The sequence below is a fragment of the Mus pahari genome, chromosome 16, assembly GCF_900095145.1.
Source record: "Mus pahari chromosome 16, PAHARI_EIJ_v1.1, whole genome shotgun sequence".
Classification (NCBI taxonomy): Eukaryota; Metazoa; Chordata; class Mammalia; order Rodentia; family Muridae; genus Mus; species Mus pahari.
This window is the reverse complement of record NC_034605.1, coordinates 65,684,318-65,712,124: the sequence shown is the minus strand read 5'-3', so window position 1 is coordinate 65,712,124 and position 27,807 is coordinate 65,684,318. Positions and strand designations below refer to the sequence as shown.

The 27,807-nt window shown below is 45.5% G+C and overlaps 1 protein-coding gene across 6 annotated transcripts in view; it reads right to left on the bottom strand.

Annotated features, from left to right (window-relative positions):
- Aopep (aminopeptidase O (putative)) overlaps positions 1-27,807 on the bottom strand; it is a 310,014-nt gene that overhangs the window by 17,247 nt on the left and 264,960 nt on the right. For 5 of the 6 annotated variants that reach the window (XR_003845375.1, XM_021215555.2, XM_029547341.1 and 2 more), the window contains one exon: positions 2,156-2,272. Coding sequence is in view for 4 of the 6 variants with exons in the window: in XM_021215555.2 (XP_021071214.1) it covers positions 2,156-2,272 (117 nt within the window). In the remaining 2 variants the exon portion in view is untranslated. Of the gene's footprint in view, positions 1-2,155; positions 2,273-22,077; positions 22,232-27,807 lie in introns of those variants that run through there. The other variant, XR_003845374.1, reaches the window with a different exon arrangement.

The following is a 27,807-nucleotide window of genomic DNA, read 5'->3' as shown; positions in this document are numbered from 1 at the left end:
GACTGGTTATACTGAGAGACCTGAGGAGTCCTGAGGAGGACTGGTTATACTGAGAGACCTGAGGAGTCCTGAGGAGGGCTGGTTATACTGAGAGACCTGAGGAGTCCTGAGGAGGGCTGGTTATACTGAGAGACCTGAGGAGTCCTGAGGAGGACTGGTTATACTGAGAGACCTGAGGAGTCCTGAGGAGGACTGGTTATACTGAGAGACCCAGGTTAAGTTTAGCACAGCTCTCCCAGCTTTTACAGCACCACTCACCCATGTGTCCCCAGGTGTGGGGCTTTTTATTGTGTGCTTGTCTCAACAGCAAAGTTGAAGAGCTGTTGCAGAAACCACGTGGCCTAAACTATGAACTCTCCAGTCCTTTAAAGACATTTGCTGGCCACTATCCTGACATGTGCTGGGTTTATATATACATCTTTCTGGTCTTGTGTAGCCACCTCGTCTTGTCTTCAGTGTTGCTTCCTCTGAGGGGCCTTTCTTGAATACCTGGCTGAGAGATGTTTGCCCTGTGCGTCTCCTCTTCACCCTGTTTTGCCCCTTCATAGATAGCCCCTGGCTGAGGCTACCTTGCTCACCCAATGAGCTGACAGACAAATAAATGCAAGCTTCCTAAGGGTGAGCCTGACTCGAGTGCACCATTTCTTTCTCAGTGTGTAGATGTTAAGTGTAAATGCTACAGTCAGATCATGAGTGTGTAAAGGAAGCCAGGATACATTTAGTCCACCTGGGCACCAAGGATCACAACAGAATCAAGTAACCTGCCTTTGGGCAGTAAGATATAGTTTTTGATATTTACAGAAAAGGGAGACATCTACTTCCTTCTCAAAGGTTTAAGAAATGACACACAGTAACTATATCAGGCTGTAAGGTAAGACAGGATGTGTGACATGCCAGTAGGAAGAAGGAGAAGGGGATTGGAGCCTCATGGCTTCCTGGCATCAAGGGACAGGTGTTCAGCACCTGCTCTGACCCTCCCACCCAGCCAGTGCAGGCTGGCAGGAGCCTCGACTCCAGTGGGATTCAACCCCGTCAAAACACAATCCTTTGCCTATAAATAGCAAGGTCTTTCAAACACTAATTAAAAATAAGTCTGGCATTTGGAGTCTCTGATAAACAAAGGGGCTAGGAGCAGAAACAAACAAATTCGATACATGGGTGGTAAAGGGTATCACTGTCTCCCTAAGTACTTCTTTCCACTGCTCCTAAATCTATGGACTTGGAAACTGTGTAACGAAGTCCACCTTCCCAGTGAGCTACTAAGGAACTGTTTGTCAGTGTAAGACACTTTGCTAACTCCCAAAGCCACTATAACATTTCACAAAAGCCAACTGGTCTAAAATAGAAGTTCAGAAATAGACTGTACTGGGTATGGAGCACCTGAACACACCCTTGGTCCCACGTGCACCTCATACCTGTGCACACCCGGCTCAGGAAGGCCAAGTTTCCAGTGTCCCAGTGCTCAGGCGCTAGTGGCTGCTGACTGCATGCACAGAAAACTCAGTTAAGGCTTCTGATGTTCTCTGCATTTTAGAGCTCTGTGTCAAAGACCATTTTTCTTTGAACGTTTTCTTATGATTAAATACATTAAATATTTATGATTTTATATTTTTCTCAAACCTGGAATTCATCTAGGATCTGTACTGTGTTCTTAATAAACTAAAATATATTAAGGCTCACATCATACTGCATTACCACAACCATCCAATTTTACTTTTTAAACCATAGCTGCTAGATTCGTTTTTCATTTCCTTCACACATGGCTTCTTTCTTGTCCTAGCTGAATGCAGCCGAGTTGCTCCCACACATCTGAGCCATTTCCTTAATGATCAGGGGAAAGGTGGCAGCAGAGCACCAGATGACCCGCCCAAGTCTTAATTCAAACAACTCCACCCTGTAGCTCGAGCTTTTGGGGGGCTCGTATATGTCGTTATAATTTACGTAGTAAGATGGAAAACTTAGGCCTCCAACCATTTCACGTACAAACTGACCACAGGAGACCCCTGGAGAAGAGCAGGCACTTGTCTGAAGTGTCGCTGGAAGCCCAGCCCTGGACTCCTAAAGCAAGCACACCGAGTCATACTACAGCCAGCAGCAGCTACAGGCCGGGGCTGCAGTGGGTTCATTGCCTTCCAAACAGTTTCGCCTGTGTTACCTCTGCATCCTGCTCCTGGAGATGGTAAGTCTGCTGGAGACAATGCAGTGTCTGAGGGCTCAGCGTCTTCTGCTCTAAGAGCCACTCCAAAAGCAAGACGATCTGGTCTGGAGAAAGCTGAGGACAAAAGAAACAGCCCTTGAAATGTCTTGTAGGCAACAAGAAGTTAATACCAAAGTTCTTAGTAAGCACCCCAGGGCCAGGGGAACCCCAGCCCTCTTCCAGTCTGAAGAATGGAGAGAGCACTTGCTGACTTTCCTCACACATCAGAGTTGTCTGCAGCCCTAAACATTGGCCTCCCCGGGTCTGGTGAAGCCATTTTCCCTGGTTTATCATGTTGGGTATGTGCTTATAGAAGATTAAAATGGCACATGTCTTAATGTCACAATGCCTCATGATGGCCTTGCCTTTATGGCATGCATATGCCAAGAAGTGTTCCTGGTTATACAAGGACTCAAGAGTGCATCCAACTTTAGGCAAATTCACAAGAGTTAACCAGGCGGAGATAGGTTCAGATTTCTTTCTGAACCACGTAGGCCTACAAGGCGCCTGCAGAACCCTGAAAAAATAAGCACAGTGTAACAATATGTCCGTTCACAATATAACAACTGCTTCCCCTCACAGCCCCTCCCTTTCATGAGCAGTCTGATTATAATCCGTGGGTATAAAGTACTACAACACACTTTACAGGTTGCAGACAAGCCAAATAGCACATACACCTAAGCACACAGTTACTCTCCTAATTCCTAATACCCAAATCAGTGTGACAGCAGCTAAGGGCAATGAGAGGGAGAAGTCTGCATGTGATACAAACATAAAATGAAGTGCCTGTGAAAAAACAGGTGCGGTGCTCCCTGGGAGCGCCTCCCCGCACGGCCATCTCACCCGGCAACAGCAAAGAGGAGAGAAGGCTAAAGATAACACTTGTACTGACTAAAAAAGCTTCATGCTAAAATCAGGGTTTTACAACTCTATACGAATTCCACTTTCTCTACACTGGGCACCCCTTCAGCCCTAACTATGCCTGATAATAATTCTAAGCAAATCAAATTTCTGGAGGCCAACACTAGGTCATCAGAGGGTGCCTACTAATACCATGACTTTAACTGCCAATTTCTATTACTCAAAAGACTTTTCAGCTTCCCTCCTCATGCCTCTCCTTTTTGCCCTAAAGTACACTCTTTGTCCGAAGGCCATAAGCTAGACACCCTCGTGCAGTGTTTCCCTCGGGCTCCAACTAAAGCCCCTTTACCACTCACCACCTCACTGCTTCTCTTGGTTTTGCTGTGGCAGTCGGTGGCTAAAGTCACCCATATGCCTAACCTGAGTATCCATCCTGGCTGGGTTAAGTCACTAAACACAGCTCCAGCTTAAAAGTCTGAGACCTGTTAAACATGGGAGCCCAAGCGGATCTACACCTGCGTCCTGTTTTTCTTCCAAGCAGAAAGCTCACAACCCTACACGAACAGAATCAAAAGAATCATGGAAAGCTTTTGCTGTCACAAAATTGACGCAATGGAAACATTTAGAGTTAAGCCCCCTGATTTAAGTTGGACAACTGAGATGGGAGGGAGGGCTGGAGGGGGAGTGCATAGGCACTCAAACCTTTAGGGCTGTTTCCCAAGTTTATCTGGCTCTAATTAAAAGGCAGGAAAGAGTGAGGGTACACACCCCTCCAAGGAATCCATCCTCCTCCATTCTGTGGGGTACAGACACCCTCCTGCAAGAGCAGGCTTGTTCAGAGGCAGGCAGGACACAAGGCACAGCCATGCTGAACATTCCTCCCTAATGTGGGAAGAGCTGTACTAGTCTGGTCTTTGTAGAATGGACTGGGAGGAAGCACTCTGTTAGTAAACAACCTACTACCACCTGGCTCTCCAATTCATGGGAAAATGTAGTCTCTAAACAATGAAGAAAGACAAATCTGGCCTAATGCTGTTTTCAGCCACATGTAATAAAACTATCATTCATTCACAAGTAAATATTATACCACACAAAAAAAGGATTACAGACTTGAAAAGAGGATGTGTTAAAGCAAAAATATTTTAATAGAGTGAATGTCTCTTTGTAAAATACATATTCGCTCCCTGTCAAGCCACCCTACAGTGGAAAAGAAATAATACACGATAAATGCCTGCAAAGTGACTGAACGATCTCAAGTACTTGTATATGTGCTGGGAGGCAGTGCTGTGCAGCTGGCGGGCGGCCCTGGCAACAGGCACAGGAGACATCCCACTTCCACTCATAGGGAAGTCAAATGAACTTTCACATAACTTTGGGACCAACTGTGTGCTATCATGGAGGTACTGCAAGGGACACAGAGGGTCGGTCCCTTGCATCTGGCCCCAGGACAGGCCCAAGACTGGCCCTGCTGTGAGACTGACACCCACCATTCAGTTGCAAAAGGAGAGAAAATTCTTTCTTTTCACAAACAATGATCTATGCTGTTATTTCCACATAGAGAAGGCCTCTTGGTATTGTAAAAATGCATCTGCCTTAGAAACTCAAGACATGATAAGGCTATGAGCTGCCCAAATCAGATAGGTACTTGAAAACAGCAGCACGGCCCGTAAAACTTACTCAAGTGAACACACGAAGCAGTATGTAACAGGAAGCAAATCAAGTACAAGCGTTATTAAGGAGTGTGGAAGTCTGTATTCTTGCCATTAACACTGAAGATTTCATAGTTGTTAATTTTGAAGAAATGCACAAAGAAAAAAAGTTAGCTTCGTTCGCCCCCACCCTCACGACTTAAAAATTGAGGAAAGTGGCACAAGTCTGAACAGTTTTAAAGTTTCTTGGAGAGAAAATGTGAAATTTCCAAAACCCCAGCCCTGATCCAAGTAAAAGCAGCACAAAGAAAACCAACCCTGGCTCCTGTAGGAGCCCCAGTGTCTTCACAGGAGTCAGGGGTAGGAGTGGGTGGGGGCAGGGATGGATGTCACTCTGAGCTCCCTCCCAGAGGACAATTCATCCACACAACTGCAGCCCCTGCTTTCTCTTCCATTAGCACAACACAATAGAGAAGAGCAGGCTTACCTCCCAGATTAGGAATGCCACAGACATGACAAGTCTCACCATGAGGCTTCCCCAGGCACAAACATCAGGACTGCAGCTGGCATGCCTTGAAGGCCAAGGGGAGCCCTTGAGCCCCTCCCTGGCCGCCCAGCTGGCGCACAGCAGCGGCTGTATGGGGAAGGAAGTCAGTGTGGCTCCAGACAGAGAGAGCCTGAGACTAATGCAGCCACAGACTGACAGTGGCGTGAGTTCTATTATTACCCCATTATCACTCTGGGATCTGAGCCTAAATGAAGCATGGCTTCCTCCCTGGTGCCATTTCCTTTTATCCTGGCTGGAGACTAAAAGCGGATCAATGGGGCAATAATGTATGATGTCACTTCCATTATAGCAACAGCCTCCCCGCCTCTTTCAGTCTGTCTGAAACTCACAGAACGATCAATTCTTCCCAAAAATGGTTAAAAAATGCTTTGGGAGCATGCATCTTCCAGAAGAGCATTCTCTGCTATATTTGTCTATGTTACTTTGGCAGGAACTGTTTACACAGAACAAAACAGAAGAAATGGGGGAGGGAGAAAAATCTCAAATTCTCCTGTAGGCTGGAGACTTGTTGGCTGGAATTCAACCCAAACAGGGGCCAGGGCAGAATGCCGCTGACCTTTGAGAGTCATGTGCAGAAGGTGAAGGGTAACCTCACAGATAGAAAACACCTTTCATTGTATAAGGCACTCCGAATCTGGAAAATTCCTTGCTACCTTCTCCAGGAAGCACAACCACTACCCTGCAGGCCTGAAGGCCACCCACTCAGGTCCATGGCTGCCTGCCACAGGTGAAGGACACAGGTGGACGGAAGGAAGGAAGACAGGCACCGCTCTGAGACTTAAAATAAAGCTCCATTGAGTGAATTTTCACTCATAAGATTGTTGCCGATAGCGTGAGATAAGGATACCATGAAGAGAAGTTCCCCAAACAAGAGCAGGAACTTCCATTTCCTCAGGGTCCAGAGAGAAACAGAAACAGGAGCCAGAGGAAGCCATGGTCTTCTCTGCCTGTCAGGAAAGGGCTTCCTTTCCCGTTGGGCTGCACACAACAGGCACGGTAGGCGTATTAAGCCTGCTCTTCGTTCATGGGTAATGTCTGCGGGACCTCCGGACAGAACTAAAGTGCCTTCCATGCATTAGAAACTTAAAGAGAAACAGCCGCAGCAGCTGCTGCTGCTATTGCTGCTGCTGCTGCTGGAGGCAGCAGAAAAACGGTTCTCCACATGAGTTTTTGTTTTAATCGAATTTTAAAGAACTGCCTAAACCTAAGACTACCTAGAACACCGAATGTGGATCTTGTTTGCATTATTTTGAGGGTAAAAATGTAGGTTGCTAGCAAATGAAGGTTATCAAATAATGAAGAGTAAAAATATTTTCTTTTCAAACTATAGAACTCACCACCAGGCAGGCAGCCCTCCCAGTAGTGTCAGTTACCTTTGGCTATCAAGCACCTTCAGAGCTACACTCTGCAATGACCACTGCAGCAACAAATATTCTCAGAATCCATGGCATTAGCTTGAGCTATGTGAACTTGTAAATCATCGTTTGATCACAGCCCTTCCAAACTGCTATCACAAGATGAAAGGCCGTGATAGCCGCCAAGAGCAGGTGGGAGCTAAAGTAGGCTGTGGCACAGAGAATGCTTCCAAGTGGGAGAGTCAAATTGTCAAATGTGCTATTATTTGAACCTTTGTTAGAAGTATTACCCATGCTTCGAGCAATGTGACATAAAGCATATTCTGTGAACTACAGGAAACCAGACCAACGGGGCCAGCTGGATCTACCACATGTGTCTACTAATATTTTATGCCACTGTATATTTCAGAAACTAAATCATGCTAAATGCTCAAATTAAAATTTTCCAAGGATTTTACAAGAAACATTTAAAGTTTTCTCGTCTGCCTGCCTAGAATCTGCCAGGCCCACAGTGATGGGACAGAGGGGTACATTCCCACTACTTCACACTTCTGGGAAGAACCGATTCAAACAAGAAGTCCCAGAGTGCTTCAGGCCATCTCCGTCCTGCTGAAGGATTCCCACAGCACAACACTTTTATGTATCAGAGAGAACTTTCAATTTCTTGTGTTCAGATTTTGATAAAACTGACCTTCTAACTTATAAGCAGTGATATCTTAATTCTAAATTCTTGTTATCTACCAATTCATCTCAATGCAATTTCCAGAACGGGAATAAATGCATTTCCATTATCAAACCTTTCAGCTAGTTCTGAGTTAAAATACAGTGTTGTAGCCACAGAGTGGATATTATAGCTATTACAGAGAAGGGGTGAGAACTGTTATCAGTGTAGAGAAAGTTCAGCATAAAATGTAGAACATTTGGATAAAATACTTCTTTCTTCTTTTTGATGCCCCTACTTTCACTTCTAGAGTTCTGAAATTATAAGCATGTGCCACCATGCAAGGAGTGTGCGGGCTCGGGTGTGTGTGCATGTGTTCATGAGTGTGAATGTGTGTACACGCATACATGCTAGGCAAGTATTCTACCAAGCCGCATTTCCATGACAAGTAAAATAAATTTCTAAAGAACTAGAAGGAAGTTACAAGTCCCAGTCAGTTTTGGGTGATCCACACACCCTTTCCTTTTTTATTTCCTACACCTCAGCCTGAAACATTTTCTTACTCCTGATGAATGACTGAAGGAATATAGACCTATGTAGTTCGGGCTGCATCTGTGAAGGAAGTGCTGAGAAGGCAACCAGCAGCTTCTAAAATGCAGGCCTAGCCCAGAGCGGCTCCCCACGGGGCACACCGACCACTATGCTCAGACCAGAACAGTTTTTGCTGGCTTCAGTACTTTCACCCATAGGTCGGTGACGTCTGGTTAAATAGAAACCTGCTCCTGTGCTGTGCAAGCCTGCTAAACAGAGTTCAATCTACAGATCCATATGGGAGACAAATGGCACAGGTGTCCACACAGAAATTATGCGTGCACACATAATAATGGAAGAAAAAGATTTAAACATGGAAGAATACTGTTTCCCAAGTGTTTATAGATACATGCAAAGCTCTGTCATTTTAAGAAAATTATCAAATACTGTCTCATTTTTTTCTCCATGGAAAAAATATAGTTAACTATAAATTCACTCAAGCCCAGAAATTTTTTTTTTATATTTCTCTATCTTCCCACATTACTATGTCAAAGTGAGATAACCTATGTAGCCACAGGGTACAAATGTGCTGTTTAGTAAATAACTAAGCAGACATGAGATCCTTCCTGGCTGATTTTGGGTGCAGTTAACTCTGCCTCCTGTAAAGCTGAAAGAATTGATGTACTCATATTCATGAACAAGAACTGCAATCACTCTGGAAGCTATGCATCCTCTGAATGAGCGCAGAATAGCCCACCTCCTACAGCAAACACCATCTTCAAAGTTGTATCACAAAAGCTAGAATCCTCAAGTTTAAACAGGTCAAAGTATTTTCAAACACAACTCTTATTTTAACGTTCGTCATGAGAGTGACTGAAACCACATCTGTTTCATGTGCCCACCTACTCCCAGATTTCATAGTCAAATCATTAAAAAGAATTCAGTGTCCAACATGGCAAGATGGAGTAACAGGGTGACACCGTCTGCAAGAGCCATCAATAAACAATTTAATGGTGTGAAAGAATCTATCGAGAGCAGATGTACAGAGCTGCAGGCAAGGGTTCAGAACAGAAGATCTGCTCTACAGTAGAACAAATTCAAAGAACTCAAATTCAAACGTTCTGACCTAAAAGGTTTTATCAGCACTGTACAAGGCGGCTCCGATGTCTTGGATGCAGTGGACCAGGCTCAGTGAAGATGAGGGTCTACGGATGAAGAAACTGGACTACTGTATGAGGACCAGCATGCCTGGCCTCCATGTTAAATTTGCTAACAAGTATTCAAATTCAGTGTAAAAAACAAAGCCACAAAAACATGCTCATAACCAAAGGAATGAGAAAGGCAACGGAAGCCCAGAGAAGTCACTGCTCAGAGTTGCTCTCCTCACATACTCAGGTGTGGGTACAATCATTTTGAAACAGTTTCGAAATGAAGTTTACTCTTTAACTGTTCATCTGAAGTCAAAAAAATAATGTCCCCTCACCATGGTTCTGGCCTTTCTTCTTCACATAAGGAACTGTACAACATAAGTGTCTTTCTGGCCAGATTTTTTTTTTTCCCTAATGTTCTTCTGTCTTTCCTACCGAATCTAAACTACCCACAGATTCTGGCATATGTCTACAATTTGCAAGTTGGTCTCTTTTGTATCATTAATATACGTACAGCCAACCACAACTATACACAAACAGCAGGGTGTTAGAAGAGGGGGCCAAATCTTACTACATGAATTACTGCTGGAAAAATAAAGCACGTGGTTGTTATTGAATAAAATGCTTGTTAGGTACCACTGTCCAACTGCTACCCAGTGTGGCAGTCTCACTTTATAGAGTAATCTAAGGTGTGTAAGGCAGGAGAGTCATGTTTGGCCCCATCTTTGACACTCTGGGATTCCCAGTGTGGGCGTTTCTCGCCCTGGATCGACTCTGAAAAATTCAAGAATATTCATGCAAGGGAAAGAAACGAACAACTTCGGGGGGTGGGGGGGGGAGACCAGAAAGGGGTTTTGGACTTTTAGGCCAATTTTCAAACCTAAAGGGTATGGAGGCTGTATTGGGCCAGCAAACGGTATACAGGAGAAGCTGATGCTTGAAGACGTGCAAGCAGCATATGGGACAGGACCTGACCGAGTCTCCCTATCCAAAGCCATGCCCCTCACAGTGACCAAGCACTGGATGCCCCTCACACAGTGACCAAGCACTGGATGCCCCTCACACAGTGACCAAGCACTGGCAAAGTACAGAAGCCACCCCAGTACAGGAAGGTGCTCAGGTCTGAGGTCTATTGTGAGCTCTAGGCTGGATGCAGCCAGAAAGTCTTTGTGTAGCTGTGGAATGCAAGGCTAGGCAGCTTCTTCCTCAGGAACTGGCATGTACACTAGTAACCCCAAGACAGCTGCTGCCTAAAATCACAAAGGCACCAAGTCACTGCTAAAAATTTCACAAAAATAAACCTGCTCAGCTTCCGGCCAGTTAGTATCTCGCTTTGCATAGGTACAATGGGCCCATTTTGAAAAGTCCAGACTTGTTTTATTGAAGTGATAATGCATTCTAAGTGTTCTGATTATTTCATCTCTTGTAGAAAAAGCCATAGAGACCTTCCTTCTCCCTCAGATCCAATTGGATCTGTATGAATTATCTTGGATCCTACCAATTGTTGATTTTTTTTTTAAAGAGGAAGAAATGAAGCTAGGTTTCCATAATGAGAGAAAATTTTCCTACATAATTAAATTACATAACTGAATTTTTAAAAAGAGAAAGTTTTAAAAAAACAAGGCACCACAGCACATATTCCCGTTCCCAACCATCACTTTGCTGTTAACAGGCCAACTAAAACGGTCATTATTCCAAAGTCAGGCAAGACTCTAGTTTACACAATGCATGAATCAATACAGCATAGCCCACCACCTAAATATGTTCAATTATAAAGTGCCAACGAAAACAAATAAAACTCAAAATAACCTGAAAAAAAAAAATGTGACTGCAGGTCCCTCAATGTGAGGAGACCCAGAAATCACTCACTTTGCCCCGCTCATTTCCAGCTTAGCTTCTTAATTCAGACCTTTGCGAGGAGTAATCACGGCTGGCCGAGGCAGAAAAAGAACGAACACACTGTGCACTGCAGGGCGACGCAAACAAATGCCGTCAAAGTCAGGGGAGAGTGGTGAGGCCTCTGCTCTCTGGAGCAGAGCCTGAACATGCAGCTGTCTAGAACCTCAATTTAACCTGTTGAACATTCCCAGACAAAGCCGGATCCAGCCACCGCGCGTTGCTGTTTTCCTGCTGGAGTGAGTGTCCTTCAAGCTCTCCCTGCCCTGCCGCAGGGCAGGGTGACTCTGCGGATCTTTTCTCCAGGACCTGCCAGAAACTATAATCCCGAAGCCCTGGAATGCACTCCGAGTAGAAACGCCCTCATCCCAAGGCCCCGGAACGCACTCTGAGCAGAAACGCCCTCAGCAAGGGAGAACAAAGCAGCAAAGTCCCGGACAGGGTGCAGGGGCAGCCAAGGGAGCCGGGGCCTCCTTACCTTGACCTGGGACCTGCACCTGCCGGCGCAGGCTGATAAGGGCCGCTCGCTCCGCCCTCTCTGCTCTAGCCAATCCACAAGGCCGCCCCGCCCTAACAGCCCCGCCCCCCCGCAATTCCACTAATTAGACGTTCGCCTCCCACCCAGCACTTACTCAAGATACAGACCAGTCCCAGTACAGCCAGTGATTCAAATGAAAACAAAGGCGGGCTTAGCATGGCACTTTCCTTTCAATTCACTAAAGTGAGTCCCCCTCATTACACTGGGCTTATTTAACCTCCAGCAAAGTAGAGACCCATGAACACTTCCGTGAAGATCTTTCCAGTTAAAACCGGGATGAAAAACAATCTGATTTTTCCCGCGGAGCAAAACATTCCTGGGTCACCTGGAAGCAGCGTGCAGGCCTAGGTGGGAGGGCAGAAGAGGAATAAGCTGCCCAGCCGGTTTCTAGTAAACAATCTGCATAATTGCTAATTAGGAGTGGGGGATGGGAGGCGACTGCCGACCTCTCACACCAAATCATTACGAACAGTTACCTGAAAGAGGAAGGGGAAAGGGACGGTAGAAATAAGTTTCCTGGGTTTGCTACCGGCTCTGATGAAGAACACTCCCAGGACAGGACATACCACTGGCAGTCTGGTCACGAGGGTAGATCGATCCCAACAACAAAATCCTTTCGCCACTGTCCCTAGCGCTGCTTCTTCAAACCTGATTATCACTGCAAGCACGGTTACTTACCAGAATGGGGAAGCGGGCATTTGAAGATATGTCGCAAACAAAACCATAAGGATTTCCTCCAAACAAGCAAAATGCATCGGGCAGAATCCCATTTACAATTTTAACTATTAAAATTCCACTCCAGTTTTAGATGCTGAGTGGAATTTCAGGGACTAGAACCATACCCTTAAAAATGCTTTTAAAAAAACCGGCCTCACATGCTACCTGCCAGTCGTGGTTTGATCCACGTCATCTTCACCCATTTAGAACTGTCCCCAAGCTTACAGGGTAAATTTGTAAGAAGTGTTTTTCTTATTTTTAAGTTTCAGGCAATGAACTACTGTCTGGGAGGAAGAAATAAAAACCTTGACCCTAAACAACCCAGAACAAATACGTTATACAAGTCTTTCAGTGTGACCCGGGCCACAATAGACTTCAAAATGTAAAAATTTCAGTTAATTACGGTTTCCGTCTTATTCTAGGCTTTCACTAGGGTATATTCCAGTTTCAAATGAGGGGTCCATAGTCTTAACAGCCCAAGACTATGGAAAATTAATACAGCATTTTGTTTCCTTGCAAAACACCATTTTTGTTTAGCAGCTAAGCACAATTTAAAGCTTAACTGTAGCAATGATTTTAAATCTTTTTAAAAGATGCAAGCAAGCAAACAGACCATAAAAACAAAAAAAAAAAAACAAAATAAAAAACAAAAACCCAAAACACAAGTATTTTCTAGATTAAACAGTATAAAAAAATCATTAAGACAAATGCAAACCAAAATCAGCGTATCTAACTCATCTCAAAGCTTTAATACCAAGAACCAGGAGCCTGGGAAATAAAAATACAGAAGGAACTCCCAAACACCTGCTCTCTAGGTCAAATAAACAGTGAACAACTGTCAGGGAGACCAACCCTTTAGAGAAAAATAGTTCCCCCAGATTTATCTTTTCCAAATTCTTCAGTCAAATTTAGAAATCAAAGTTTTGGCTAAGTTGGTCTCCTTTTGTGCAAGGCAGAACGCTTTTCTTTATTAAGAAAGTTAATATTTTAAATAACAAGGATCATTAAAAATCATAATTTCTCAAAGTAGTTTTCAGTTTGAAAAAGCAAGCAATATAAATACACAACAAAGAGACAGGGCAAGAAGCTCTATAGAACTCCCCAAAATGTTCCTGTAAAGGTTGACTTTAAGCAGCTTTGCACCGATGCTCAGGGTTTGATTTTTAAAAGCAAAAGTCTGTTGGAGATTGAATGCTCACCAAGCTTCAGGTCTGGTTCCTAGCATCTCACAGGTCCTAGTGGTAAGGCCCGGCTCGCTCTCTCTGTCTCGCTCTCTCTGTCTCTCTGTCTCTCTCTCCCCTCTCTTCTCTCCTTCTTTTCTCTCTCTCTCTCTCTCTCTCTCTCTCTCTCTCTCTCTCCTCTCTCCTCTCTCCTCTCTCCTCTCTCCTCTCCCTCCACCCCCAACCCCGACCCCGACCCCAACCCCCACCACCAGGCTACCTGCAGAGCTCCCAGTCATCCTGTTTAAGTGCTAAGCAGAGTGACGGACAAAAAGTAGAAGCCAATGATCCTGCTAGAGGAGGAGGAGGCAGCTGTGATGTGGAACATCGGAAAGTGAGAGCACCTCAAACAGAGCCTTCGGGTATCAGGTCACCTGGCCCCGCCTCTGGAACCTGCCGGCCTTCCTGGCAGCACAGCTCCTGCACTGACACAGACCAGGGAACTGGGGCTAAGGCGAAACCCAACATTCCAATGTAGAGGCGACGACTTGCGTTTGTGGGTCTGAAGACCCAGTTTGGCTCTAGGTGTGAGCGCACAATGGCCTGCCTCCCTTCCTCGCACAGCCACACTGTTGTACACGAGTGAGCAGGCAGCACCTTTAAGGCGGGTACCTCCCGTTCCCAGACTCCCTCTGGGCTTCACTTCCAGGTGTTTGCTATGGCGGGCGGGACTACAGAATCTCGGCCGGAAAGGCCCTTAGTTGTCTTAAACGGCAAGGCACAGCAACTCTGGCTTTTGGGGTCTTATCCTCAGTCATTTCAGTCTGCAGCTCTCCTATTTCACCAGCTAAGAACTATCCTGTGTCGATTGCATCTGCTGGGATTTCCTGAGCTCCGGGAAACCTGGGATGTCGGTCTTCTTTCCTCAGGCTCTCACCCAGCACAGTGTTGAAGTAATAATGTAAATTGTCTCCTAGTAGGATCAAGGTTTCCATCTTGGCCCATTAGCAGTTATTCTTAGCAACTAAATGATGAAAAGTGAAAATAGTCCAACTTAAAAGAGAAATCAAAGACACTGCACTTACAAACCTACACCATTAATTTCACAGCCATTACAGGCAAATGTCATGTCTATTTCAGGGGTGCTTCCTGGGAGCCTGGTGACAGCTTAAGGGATGCAGCTCCACCATGTGCAAATGAAGGCTGTGCCTCACAGTTCACAGCTACCCCACTGCCCCAGGAACCACTCTGTGGCCAGGGACAATGCTACCCAAGGACTGTAAAGAGATGACCTAGCTAGAAGGGAAGGCAAAGCCTCTTAATTAATATACACGTGCACACAGCGGGGTCCCACCATGGAGGTTCAAAGGTGGGTCCTTGAACAAAGGCTTGTGTGTTTAAAAAAAAAAAAAACAGTATGGTAATGGAGCTTTCCCTGGAAAGTGTTAAAAAATATATATATGCTGCAAAAAATACACAAGACTATTATTCACAAATCAATACAACTATAATTAGATTGTTCTTTTGAGCAGAAAGGTCAATTTCCCTTAAATAAAATTATAAAATACTTATATGTCACTTAAAATTTCTCCTTACTGAGTAGCTAGCATGTTAGACACTAATCTGACAGGTTAGGTAGCAAGGTAGAAATCCCCATTATATTAACAAGGCATGGGGCCTTTTCTCCTATTCCTTCACATGTGTGTGTATACATACAAAGTCTTCTCTGGTACTAGACAGTCTGCTAGCATCAGCGGGACAGGTTTTCTGACTCACTGCCGTTTCTTCTCCATACATGTTTCACTGTGGTGGGCAGCAGGATGACAGCCTGGAAACCCTGTGATTCTGAGCTGAAGAATCACAATGAAGGCAACGAAGTCAGGGACTGAATTAGAGACTGCACATCAACTAACCTTGCTGATTAGAGCAGAGTAGCTCTACAAAAGTCTTTATTAGCCAAAAGGAGAAGGGGCCTGAGAGGCCAGCCTGACCAAGCTGTCTTTGAAGATGGAGGAAGAGGCTCCAAGAAATCCATGAACGCTGTACGAGGCAAGGAAGTGGCTCCCTCCTGCCTCAACTTAAAGGAGAGCAGCCCCAACCATAGCTCATTAACCCACTGAGGCTTACTTGGACTTTTGACTTCCTGCTATTGTAACACAGTGTTTTAAACTGCTAATTTTGTGGTGCTGTGTTACAGCAGCCATAAGAAACTGATGCATTTAAACCCCTCTATTGCCAACACCAACCTTAGCTTCTGGCTCAACACAGGAGAAAAAGTATAACAGAATGTCCTTCATTCCCAGCTGGACCTGAGTCCATCAGACTCCTTCTATAAGGGAGCTTTCTTGCATGCATGCTGCTTCATGGGTGATTTCAGACTCAGCTCCAGTAGCTGAGAACTTTGCTGGGGCAGAGAAGTGGGACAGAAGGAGGTCTGCTGCTCAACAGAGCACCACAACCAGGCACAGGGCGTTAACCTAGCAGGCCAAACATGAAACAGAGCGCCACCGGCAACTGTGTCTTGATCAAATCTAGGAGTTAATCAGTAACATAACCCCACCACCTTTTTTCATGGCTTTAATTATTACAGCCAGTAAGAAATATTCAGCCGTCTCTGTTTAGTAATGTTTTATTTACCCCTAAAGGCTGAAGTCTTCATTAAATGCAGAAGAGTTGAGCTCAATTCAACACATATGGTGAACTCACCGCCGGTGGTTGCCTCTTTCTTAAGTCTCCCCTCAGTGCACCCACCCCCAAGGACCCCAGATAGATAGTCCACAACTGCCATTTGGCAACACCAAAATTCTGTCACTACCTATTTTCTGAAGTTTTATTTTAATAATTTAATATTAATTATAATTTAATAATCTAATCATTAATGCTTTGTTTTGCCAGCACAAATCAGCTCTGGCTCCCAAACATGCGTGTGCATGTTAAACCTGGCTAAGTTTGGGAGGAGCTCAGAACCATTGGGTTTAAACCAACAAAATATCAATGTAGTAAAAGGAACATGGAATGGTGGCATCCAACGTTTCCTGCAGTCCATGTGGCCGTAAGTTGATGCCTATCCATGCCTTATGGTATGGCAACTCAAGACATGGTGTCTGCCGGTTCCTGTTTTGTATCCTCTGCCAAAAGGAAATGGCTACTTCCAGGTAAATGCTTCAATAATTGAACTATAGGGTGGGCTATATGTCTTTGTAGATCAATATCCAGCTCTGACTGACACTTACTACACTGGTCTATGGAGCTGATAAGACAATGGAGGACCCTACAAGAGGGAGGCTAAGGGAAAGGATGGTGGTTGGGGGAGGGGACAACCAGTGTGCCTGAGCTAACTTATAAACCTCCTTTGGACATATGAGTTGATGTAAAGATGGCAGACGCCTCATTTCTTCCCTTAGGAGACATAATCTGAGCAGCTAGCATGGCTGGGGGGACAAATTGCTGGAAGCTGAGGGCTATTTAATCCTCAGATCAAAACAAATTCAACTTAATGCCCCCCGCTGGCCATATTTGTTTATCTTTATCAGACAATCCTCAGTGGCGGACAGTTTCTGAAGAGCAAGACTGCAATAGCACAGAGTGATCTGTGGACCCCAGGCAACCCTCCCACAACATCCGATTAAGTGTTTTTAGTTCATAGATAGGCAACCCAGCTGGTCCCTCAGACCCCAGCCTATCTATGTAGGCAGTCCACAGTAACCCCACCTCTCAGTTCCTCACATGAATCCCAGTAGTGCCTTGGTCTGACAAGGCCCTGCCCTGCCCAGACAGATGGAACCTGGATCCCGTGAGAAGAAGCCCCTGAGGGCGAGCATCTTCTGGGAAAGGTGAGTGGGAATGACCCAGAAACCCAGCATCTAGGACAGCTTCGAGAATAAGCTTGCTGCTTGCCAGCAAGAGGTCCGTCCAACAGCTAAGGATCTTGATGCAGCGCTACTTAAAGGAACAAGGCAAGCGAGCGGACAATGTTCCTTGAGCAGACACCTTCTCTGCAGAGTGCTGTGCCTGCACTGTAGCAGCACTAGTTACTTTACCGTAAGGGAGGCTATTTACAGCTCTTGTGTCTCCATTTCCTAGGAGTATCCACCAGTCTCCACATGGGCAGGTAGTGCTACAGTTGCCAAGAGCTGTACTGTGTAAGTTCCGTCATTACACATTTTGTCACTTTATTCCAGTTTGGGTGTGTGCTTGTTGTAAGTGTGTACAAGTTGCCTAGAAACCACAGCCCCAAAATTCAGCCTGGTGTAGGTTAAGCTACAGCAGGCTCCCTACTGTAGTATGGAGGGGATTCCCATTCACCCCCCTGTTCCTGTTTGATGCTACCTAGTTTTCAAGTGAGTTGGTGTAACTGAAAAGAAGCAAGAACCTTTCCCCATCTTTGCAGAATGCACTTTACATTTTAGGAAATCCATGTCTTTTTATGTGACTGTGTTGTGGCTCACATGGCAAGTATCTATGGACAGCCCCTCCCATATTGGTCAGCTTTCACCTAGAGTCCTGTGAAGTTTAAACGTGTCTAAGGTGCTCTCCTACTACGTCTCTGACTCATGGTTATAACGTGTCCGTGGACACTCTGACGGAAAGCTGGTCAGAATCAACAAAACTCAGCAATGAAGTCGGTTTGTGAACCCTTAGGAGTGCTGAGGTTGCTCTGAGGGAGTAGGTTCCACTGCTTCATGGCGTCCTCCTAAGCATGGCTTGCCTCTCCCTAGCAGAGCAGCTAGCTGGAAGCCAATCATGCTCCTGGGTTTCTCATTTCATGCTGGAGAGTGGGAATGCTTCTCCCTAGCTCCTTTAGCATCTTGGAAGAAACTGCCCAGAACAGAAGAGCTCATGTTTATTCACAGACCTGCAAGTGGGAGGGATGTACTGTCCCAGGGGAAGCGACAGTTAAGTTCCCAGAGTGTAGTAGTATACAATACCCTCTGCCATATGCCATAATCTCAGATGGAAAAAGCCTACAGAGTCCTCTGTACCTGAACATAGCAGTGCATCTGATGACTTTCACATCATCCAGCAAAGAGCTCTGATCAGCTTTCTGGTTAAGCAAAGGAGAGCTTTAGCGAGAAACCTCCAGACATAAGGTCACGAGTGCACACGGAAGACCTTCCTCTTGAAAACTGTGACAAGGGCGTTAGATGAAGTAAAATTTTAATTTCTCTTAATTTCTCCTGAGATTCTGCAGAACAGTTACTGGAAACCATGCTGACAGTTGTGATTTAGGTCCAGCCTGGGCTTTCTAATGCTCACAGCTCCTTCTTAAGTCAAAGATAGCACATTACATTGTGATGTTCAAATCCTAAGCAACTCACTTTGAAAGGCTTTAAGAAATTGTTAATAACCCACAAAGGGAACCCCAATTCTCATGTAACCCGGTGCTTCTCTGTAAGTGGTACATTCAGAACTCATGACCTACTGACTTGTTAAGAGCTGGACTTTGAAGGGGACCTCAAGGTCAGATCAGGGGAGCTCAAGAGGAGCTCAAGACATACACACACAAGTAACATTTTAGGGACTGAGCAGGCTGTACTTATATGTAACACATATGTACATATATGTAACAACAACTAAGAATTTAAGACAGTATATGTAACAAAGAAAAAGAGGTCATGGGTCTGAGACAGCACAATGTGAGGTGACAGGAAAGGCAGGAGTTAGTGAATGGAAGAGGGAGTGGAGTAGTATTTTAATTTGAAACAATAAAATAATATTTAAAAATTAATACCTTTAAGGGTGATAAAGACCTTCCTCCCTGACCACTGTGATGACCATTTTAGGGGCAGCTGCTCTTAAGGAATTCATTTAAAACTTAGGGTTTTCTTCCTATAAGCAAAGATTAAAAGCAAGTAGAGCTTGCAAGATAAATTATGTCTCCATAAACTACGATTTCATACTTTAATTAACTATGTTGACAGATGTCCCTCTGAGAAGTTCACTGGCAAAGATCTTTAAAAAGCCATCAGTGGAAGGTTCCAGCCATCTTCAAGCTCAGAGTAACTCACACGCACACGGGTGAGGGTGGCGTCTCTGTGTTCGCAATGTGCACGTCCCTAAAGCCTTTAATCAGCCACAGCAAAGACTTGGGGAGACTGGAACTATCATAGTCCCACAAGCCTCTGTAGTCAAAAGGACCTAGTCTCTAGAGACCTCCACTCAGGATTTATCCTCCAGGGAAGGCCCAGAAAGTATGTTTGGGGGGAATTAATGATGGAGGACCAGGGAAGGGTGGGGTGGGGTATAAGTATTATTTGATTTTGCTATCAGAGACGTTTCCTTTACAAAACATAATATCAAATACACATAAATTATAAAGAAATTTCTTGTACTACCCTCTTGGACACCTACACTACGAACCACCAGGATGCTCCACTTGGCCCTGAAGCTTGAGTCTCTGCAGTCCTGGCTTCAGAATACTACAGGATGCATAACTGGGGCAGATCTTCCAAACATGCAAAGAGGCAATGCCCAGTTTAGAAACAGTGGAGTGTAGTAATCACGAAATACTCATCTTTTCTACACCACTGAGCAACGTGCTGGATGGACAGGCCTGTCTTCTCAGTGCTAGGCCAGATTCCTATCAAAGCCAAAGCTCCTCCAGTCTGACCCATCCCCTAGGTAGGAATCCCTGGCAAGGCCCATGTGACAACAGCATCCAACAGTCTATGTTCTCTCAGTATGGCTCCAGTCAAGCAGAAGAATTCCAGGTGTCAAAGCATAGGCAATTGTCCCACCTCTCCCTACTAGAAATAGGAGGGTATTCACAGCTTGCCCACAGTGCCTTTGCCCAAGGGCCTCACAAGCCAGTAAGTGTGTTGAGGAAGTTAGTTATCCAAACAGAATTTCAAGACTGTTTCACCTTTATCCCATGTTTGTTTCAGTCCCAGCCCTCATGACGCTTCTACCGACATCTGCTTCTTACACACGCAGCATGCTCTCCAACTCCCTCATCTGTCTGACCTGTACCAGAACCTGGCTTACCAGGGCAGTTCATCCTGTGGCTCCCTAACACTGTGTGACACACCGAATTTCATGCATGGAGAATGTAGGGACTCCTTTGTGAATCACTGTTCAATCTACTGTCTAAAAAGCCTAATAAAAATAGAGGTGAGGTGACAACTATTTAACCTTGACTTTGAGGACAAAGAAAGAACAGGTGTTTCAAACAGAACTGAAACCAGGCACTTGGAAGCAGAGGCAGGAGGATGACAAGTTTGATGCCAATCTGGGAAATTTAGCAAGACCCTGTCTCAGAAGCTTAAATGCAGAGAGGCACAGTGTACAGCTGAACTTGGAATTTAAGGGAGGCATCAGGAATGCCAGGACTCCAAAACAAACTCCTACTAGAACACACAACACTGGCATGTCCTCAGCATGTCATTCAGAACACAATCCTCTCCTGTTCAATGACTTCACACAGAAGTGACAGAACATGCAAGAATTAAAAATCTCCCCAGGATTAAGCACAAAGTGGGACTTGATAGTACAACCATTTGCCACATGCTTAGATGTGCACATATGGAATTTAGGGCATTTGACTTCATATACCATGTGGATTTTGCTAGTTCCTGCCTAGAACCATCAGGCAGGAACTCTACTCCCACATCAGTAACCAGACCAAGAAAAGAAAACACAAATACCTGTGTTGTGACTGCTGGATCTTGCTGGTTAAAGCTCACATTTCTGAATGTTAAAACTTCACACACAGGCTTTTTGGTGAAAGGTGCATATTGAGTAGAATAATCCACTAATTAATGATAATCCTAATGAACCTAGCAATAACTCAGGGTGAGGGAGACGGCTCAGTGGTTAAGAGCACCTTCTGCTCTTTGCAGAGAACCCAAGCCCTCGATTGGGTGGCCCACAACCACCTGTAACTCCAGCTCCAAGAGATCTGATGGCCTTCTCTGTTTCCACGGGCACTGCACTCATATGTACAAACTCATCAATATAGACATAATCAAAACTTGTAAAAAAATTTTTTTGAAAAAACAAGAGAACGGTTTTGGAATTTTACCTGAAGCGGCATTCCCTGACAAGCACACTCTGCTCGCCCGTCACAGGGCGGCGTGAGACGTCAGTGCGGATGGGGGTCACTGTGAGGTGAAAATGGAAGGTCCCACTCTTGGAGGGACCAGGAAGAACAGCAACGACGTCAGAAAGGAGGTGCAGTGAGGGTGTGTCAGGCTTGCCCCTCACTCTCCCAGTCTCTGGACTCTGTGACCTGCTGTAAGACCTTCCGTGTCTCAGAACACATGGACATGTCATCAGTGCAGACGTAATTAGCACACTAGGCTGAGCTCTTCTTAGTTAACTTAGGCTGCGGTTGCAGGCACCTCTCCTAGCCATATTGGGTATGTCTCCTACTATATCGCTTCCAAATGGAATCTCCGTGCAGGGCACGTGGGTGTTCTAGAATCAATTAACTTTCCTGTTCCGGCACCTGGCATAATACTAGGAAAGCCTTGGTGCCTGCTGTATGCACTGTGTGCATACCTCTTACTCACTAGACCCTGGGAATCTCTCAGGTGTAGACCCTAGAGAACAGTGAGAAGCAATAGCACTCAGTTGACTCCACTCAATCAAGCAGGGTCCACCTGCTTCTTCTGAGACAATAACCAATACCTGTTACTGCTGGTTACAGACTGTGTCCTAAGAGGTCTTGTGAATGAACCCCCAGGCTTACGATGAGCCATGGGAACCAAGTCCGCACCACAGTCTCTGGTCACTCCAGTCTGGAACCTCTGGTAAGAACAGTGCCACCCACATTTACCAGCACACACAGGAACCCACCTCTAGATTTCACCTTGGCTTCACTTCTGGGGTTTCCTGAGAGGCAGGACTTACTTCATGGAGATATACCTGAGTACCAGGTGTCCTGGAGAAGCGGAGCGTTCTACCAGACTGTCTGCTGGCAGATGTAGCTGAAGCTCCAGGTTGGAGAGATCTGAAAAATGAAGGGCTTCAGCTGGACAGAAACCAGACTGCGGGATTTTCATGAACACCAAGGGCAGTGCATACATTTCCAGATGCAGAGTCACCCTGCAGCATTTCTGGGTTCTGCAGTTAGTTGGATTTTCTGGGACATGTTCCTTCTGATCAGGGTCCTTTTTGTGTTATGGTTAATGTAACAGGATGAGAGAAACCACAGAGTACAAAAAGCTACAGAGGAGTAAGAGACTTCTTCACGGCCCCCATACACACTAGAAAAAAACGTGCCTTTAGCAGAAACACATGCACTCAAAAGCTGAGGCGGGACTCTGGAACATCAAAGCCCTTCAGTTGTGGCACAGTCCATCCACGGGACGGTTCCCCAGATAAGTGGGAGAGTCAAAAGACGAGTTATACGCAATGGTCCCGTTTGAAACAGGATGCAGCACAGCTCTGAAGGAACACAGGAGGATGTGACCTGGGCAGTTCAGGAAGCTTGGGTTCAACAAGCAAGAGGCAGAGCTGGGTCCAAAGTACACGGCTAAGTTCTAGCAATCTGTCCTTACAGCCTGACTCATCTCAACTATAGTAACTCCACAGTCTAGCAGCCGCCATTGCCAGGTGTACACACAGAACTGGGCTCTCAGGCTCTGACGGATGGCAAGGCTGTAATCAGTTAGCAATTTCCTCTAGAGCTAAAAATAACAACCCAGTACTCTGGGCATGAGAGGCAAAACACGCCTTGCTTGGTGTCTGGGAGAAGAAGAGGGTTGCTTGGGTTCCATGACATACATTTCTGAAGCTAACAGGAGCAGAGGCGGAGGAGAGACACACTCCCTTTGTTTCGTTAAGAACTTCAGGTCAATGCCAGCAAATCTACTGACTGCCAAAATAGCCAAGACTCTGTCCACGCAGAGCTCTGCTGAGCATGCACATGCCCGGCACGTCACAGCAGTTCGTCTCTCTATGCCACCATGAGTCCACACTTCTTGTCCCCATCATACCCAGTCAAGTAGTCAAGAGAGAAAGCTGGTCAGCAAAGCCAGCCAGGCCAGACCAGATGATGGAATAAAAATGCCACAGCAAAGGCCAAGTGTCGGCTCTGCTTCTTTCAGGATTCAATTATGCTGCTTTGAAGTTTAAGCTATTTGCATTTTAATAAAAGCCAGAAAAGAGGACCGGGCTGTGTCTCTGCACATTTCTTAGAAGTAAGTTGGCAGTATCCATTTCACTGCAGCCCTTAAAGTAAAACAGCAATAGTCCCGTAGTTAATTGCTAAACAGAGGCTCGTCTTCCATGATTCCCATACTGTGACGACACACTAAATACACTCAGTGCTGGGCGGCTCATAGCGTCCCCTCACATCTTGCAACAGATGTCAGTTCAATTCAAGTACCTAGGGAAGAGGAAAACCAAGAGGGCTGCCTGTCTCTCCACACTGACATCACTACGGGAAAGTCACAGGCAAAGGGAATGAATCTGCAAGGCCTGTCTCCGTCCGGACCTGCAGGATCCTCCCGGGACTGCCCTGCATCCACAGAGATCCACTGCAGGACAAGGGATAATTTCAGACATCTGTCCAAGGCCCCAGAACTTGAGGATTACAGCTGCAGCAAGTGCTGAACCCCAGTATTCATGGCCAGGCAAAGCACTTTCTATGAAAGCTACAGAACAAATCTTTTCCCAAAAGCAGAATTTTAAAAACATCATTGAATTTGATTAATTTAAATAATAAAAAGGAGCTTGAGGAAACTACCTTTGAAGTAAAAAAAATAAAAGTCTTAAATATAAAACACATTCCCAACCTTCTCCAATAATCACTTCTCCTAAAAGACTTAAAAGGCAAAACAGTAAAGTATTCGGAGTAAACAGCTGAATAACCAGGCAACCATAATGTAAGTTTTCTTTTTTAAACCTTGTTCTATTTTTAATTTTGTCCAACAGACAATACTACTTTGATAACGGAAAAAAAAAAAGAAAGAAAGAAAGAAAGAAAGAAAGGCCAAAATTCTTAATCTTAAGTTAGTTTCTTAGAATGCAGAAGCTAAGCATTGTGAACCCAATGAAAACATAGGACATAGACACCATCAGAAAAGAAGCTTTCATGTAGAAACAGAGCCCACACTGGCTGCCGCACACTCAGTAATGGAGCAGGAGTGCTAGGGACCACTGTAAAGATGCTACACCTGCCAGCCAAGTACTGAGAGAGGAGACAGCCTACAGCCCACTCGATTCTCCAAGGAACCCTCTATGGCATACACAGCCAAAACAGGAAAGCCCTGCCTAAAAACCATGGTGAAAAGGGTCCTGAAAGCTGTCCTCTGACTCCCGCAGGCACCCTCCCCTTTACCCTAATCAGGGAGGGAGAGGGAGGGGAGAAAGGGCGGAGAGAAAAGGCGGCACACTTGCTGCAGGACAACTCTGCTTTACCCCCACAGGGTGCCTGAAGGCCAGTTCAGAGACCCACCGGGAGGCAGGGGAAGCATGAGTCCCCATTAGAGAATCAAGCTGCAACAAATGGAGCCCTTTTGGTGGCAGACAGAGCTCTACCTCCTCGAAGCTTTGGTCTCCTGCATCCTCAGAGCCCTCCCCATCACCCACAGCAACTTCTTCCACCCAAAGACGATGTGCTATGATCTAAAACCTGTGGAAACCTGGAGCCAGTGGCTTTCATGGGATGAGAAACAGCGCCTTACTTCTAAAACTAGCTTGAAATAAAAACTCCTAGAAAACCTCAGACACATGTGCTTGGGTGAGGAAGCCTTGATACAATGTCCCACTTAAAATACAAGGGTGGGTTACAGTATGATCATGGATGCCTTTATTGGCAGGCTGAAGTCTGCAACCCACAAAGGCACAGCAAGGCAGTGGTGAACGGCCTGCAGGAACACGCAGCTAATGATACAAAACAAACTACAGCAGGTTTACATCTCAGTTGCCCTGATGCCATAAAAGCATCCTGTGGAACCCTTCTGAAACTACAACCAACTCTTGGGAACATTCAACAGAATGCTTTCCTTCCACCGTGAGAACACGAGCACCAGGTAAAATCACACACAATAAATAGGTGCTGAGACTGCATGTTGGGAGGTCTCACACGCACTACTAACTCTGCTAGACTGAGAAGGGTTTCCAGCAGTCTTTCCAGACTCTATCTACACAGGCCTGGAGGCATACTTAACCATGACAGCCACATCAACTCTTAAGGATTCATAATGAACTGCCCTGTAACACAAGGTACATCTGGAGCCAAAACCATCCTTCAGCTGTCTGTTCAAATATCAGTGCCTGAGAGTCAGCCCAGCAGCCACTGTCCCTCTTACAGAACTCTGGAGAGCTGTGAGCCAGCTCTCTTCCCTTCCTCTCAGGAGGCCGTGTGCTCTCCCGCTAGCCACTGCTAAAGCTGTCTTCTGGACAACCACGTATTCTCACAACAATGCATAGCCAGTGTTCTAGGCTCCTACTTCCACTCCACATGGTGGTGAGCCTGCTTAGGGCTGAAGGGCTACTTCCCCAGCCTCCCCAAGACACGCTCCACTCACTTGGGCAGAACATCTGCAACTCCTCAGTGGAGCAAGCAATGTGAGTGACCTGCCACACCAAGGATACCACACAGCTTGAAGGACTTTGGACAGGCCAGTGGCAACAGCCCTGTGTTCACGGAAACACAGCAGATTCATTTCTAATAAAGAATCTATAAAAGTTCCTCAATTCCATCAATTAGGAACTACTGGTTTAATTATTGACAGCACCACAAAACAGGGCTCCCCAGACTCATCCAAGCCTGCTTCATATTAAAATGATGTACATAGTCTGAAGCACAAGCCAGCAAACATTGTGTGGAGTCATAGAGAAACTGGGAAAAAATAAAGAATTTAAGATACAAAAATCACTTTCTCAACATAAATCAACATACTGTGTATCACACACACACCTCCTTCCCCCACTCTACACACTGACATTTAACTACCTCGAAGTTGCTAAAGGCCCATGTGCACGACTGATGGCAGAATGAAGACACAGAGGGGATAGGGCAGCAAGGACCACAACTTCAGTGAGCACATGTAAAACAATGTCTGTGTCCTTGGTATGTATCCAAAAATAACAGAAAACTTATGTCCCTGCAAAAAGCCACGAGTCCTTCAGCAGCATTTTTCATGCTGGCCTCAAGAGGAAAACAACCAAGCTGACTACTGGAACAGAGCTAGATAAAATGTGGTACATCTATACAGTGGAATACTACTCAGGAATGAAAAGGAACACGTTATAATCCTATATTACAACAATGGATGGGCCGAGGAACATGCCACACGATGAAAGGCAAATGGAGTAGCATGCATTTGTATCATGCACTTGTACATCATATAGTTAATGCACTTGTACATCATATAGTTAATTCCACTGTTATGAAACACCCAGAAAATGCAAATCTACAAAAAAGGAAGACTGCTTGTTTTCTATGACAAGGAGAGGGGTGTGTGGCTAAAAATGACTATTAGCCAGCACTGAGGATCTCTAAGGGTGATGAACACATTCTAAAACTGGATCTTAGTGATGCTTGTACAACTTGACTAATTCAATTTAAAAAAAAAAAAATCACTGAATTGTTTATAGTATGTAAATTATGCCTCAAGGCTGTCCAAAACACAGGCGTGCATATAGAGCCTACAGCTGGAGCCCTGGGCAGCTATGGAGCGAGCACGGGGTCTGTACTGAGTGGCTTTTACTTTCCTGACTCTGGAGTGGAAAAGATTACATCAGCCCATCAGCATCAGGAGAATGCAGAAATCTGCTCTTCAATTTCCTCCTGGATAATAGAGGAGTGTGGGGGAGACAGAGGCATGCAGAGGAGCAAGTAAGTCTGCTCCTTCTTCATTACAGAGTTCAAGCCAGGTCACAGCCCTATTAGACAGGAACCGGCTGGGCCCAGTCAGTACTGTGCACTGCCCAGCGGGCGCAATGCTGGGGCCTGGACACTGCAGAGCCCACCACACCAACAACACAGGACTTTTACAAAGAGGTGGTGGCAGACACTTAACAGTAAGGAAATGAAAAATTGGTGACGTCCCAATGTTCATATACCCTAAAACAAACACAAGCCTTTGACCTTCCAAATCTCTAAGTTAGGCTGCACATGTTAAAATCAACATCAACTTAATAATTACCTATAATGAAAACATCAATCTGCAAACCAGAGTGTACAGTGACCTGAGACGCCCTAGCTTGCTGTCCCCTCCCATCTCTGAAAAAACTGACATTTGTCAAGCACCGACTGAACTCCCAGCTGTAACCTGGAGGGCCCGGCAGACAGTGTACAAGCTGCTTTGCAGAGCCCTGTACTGTTGGCCACGGTATAGGGCTGACAGTACTTAATACGGGGAGGCCAAGAGGGCATGGGAGACATGGAATAAGGATGATCTAGTGACAGCACAACCAGGCCACCCAGTGCATAGAAGGCCCCAGTCAGAAGCATGCCGTCACCTGCACACTCAGAAGGTAAGCACACATGAAAAGATGACCAAGTCGGGCGTGGTGGCACACGCCTTTAATCCCAGCACTCAGGAGGCAGAGGCAGGCTGATTTCTGAGTTCA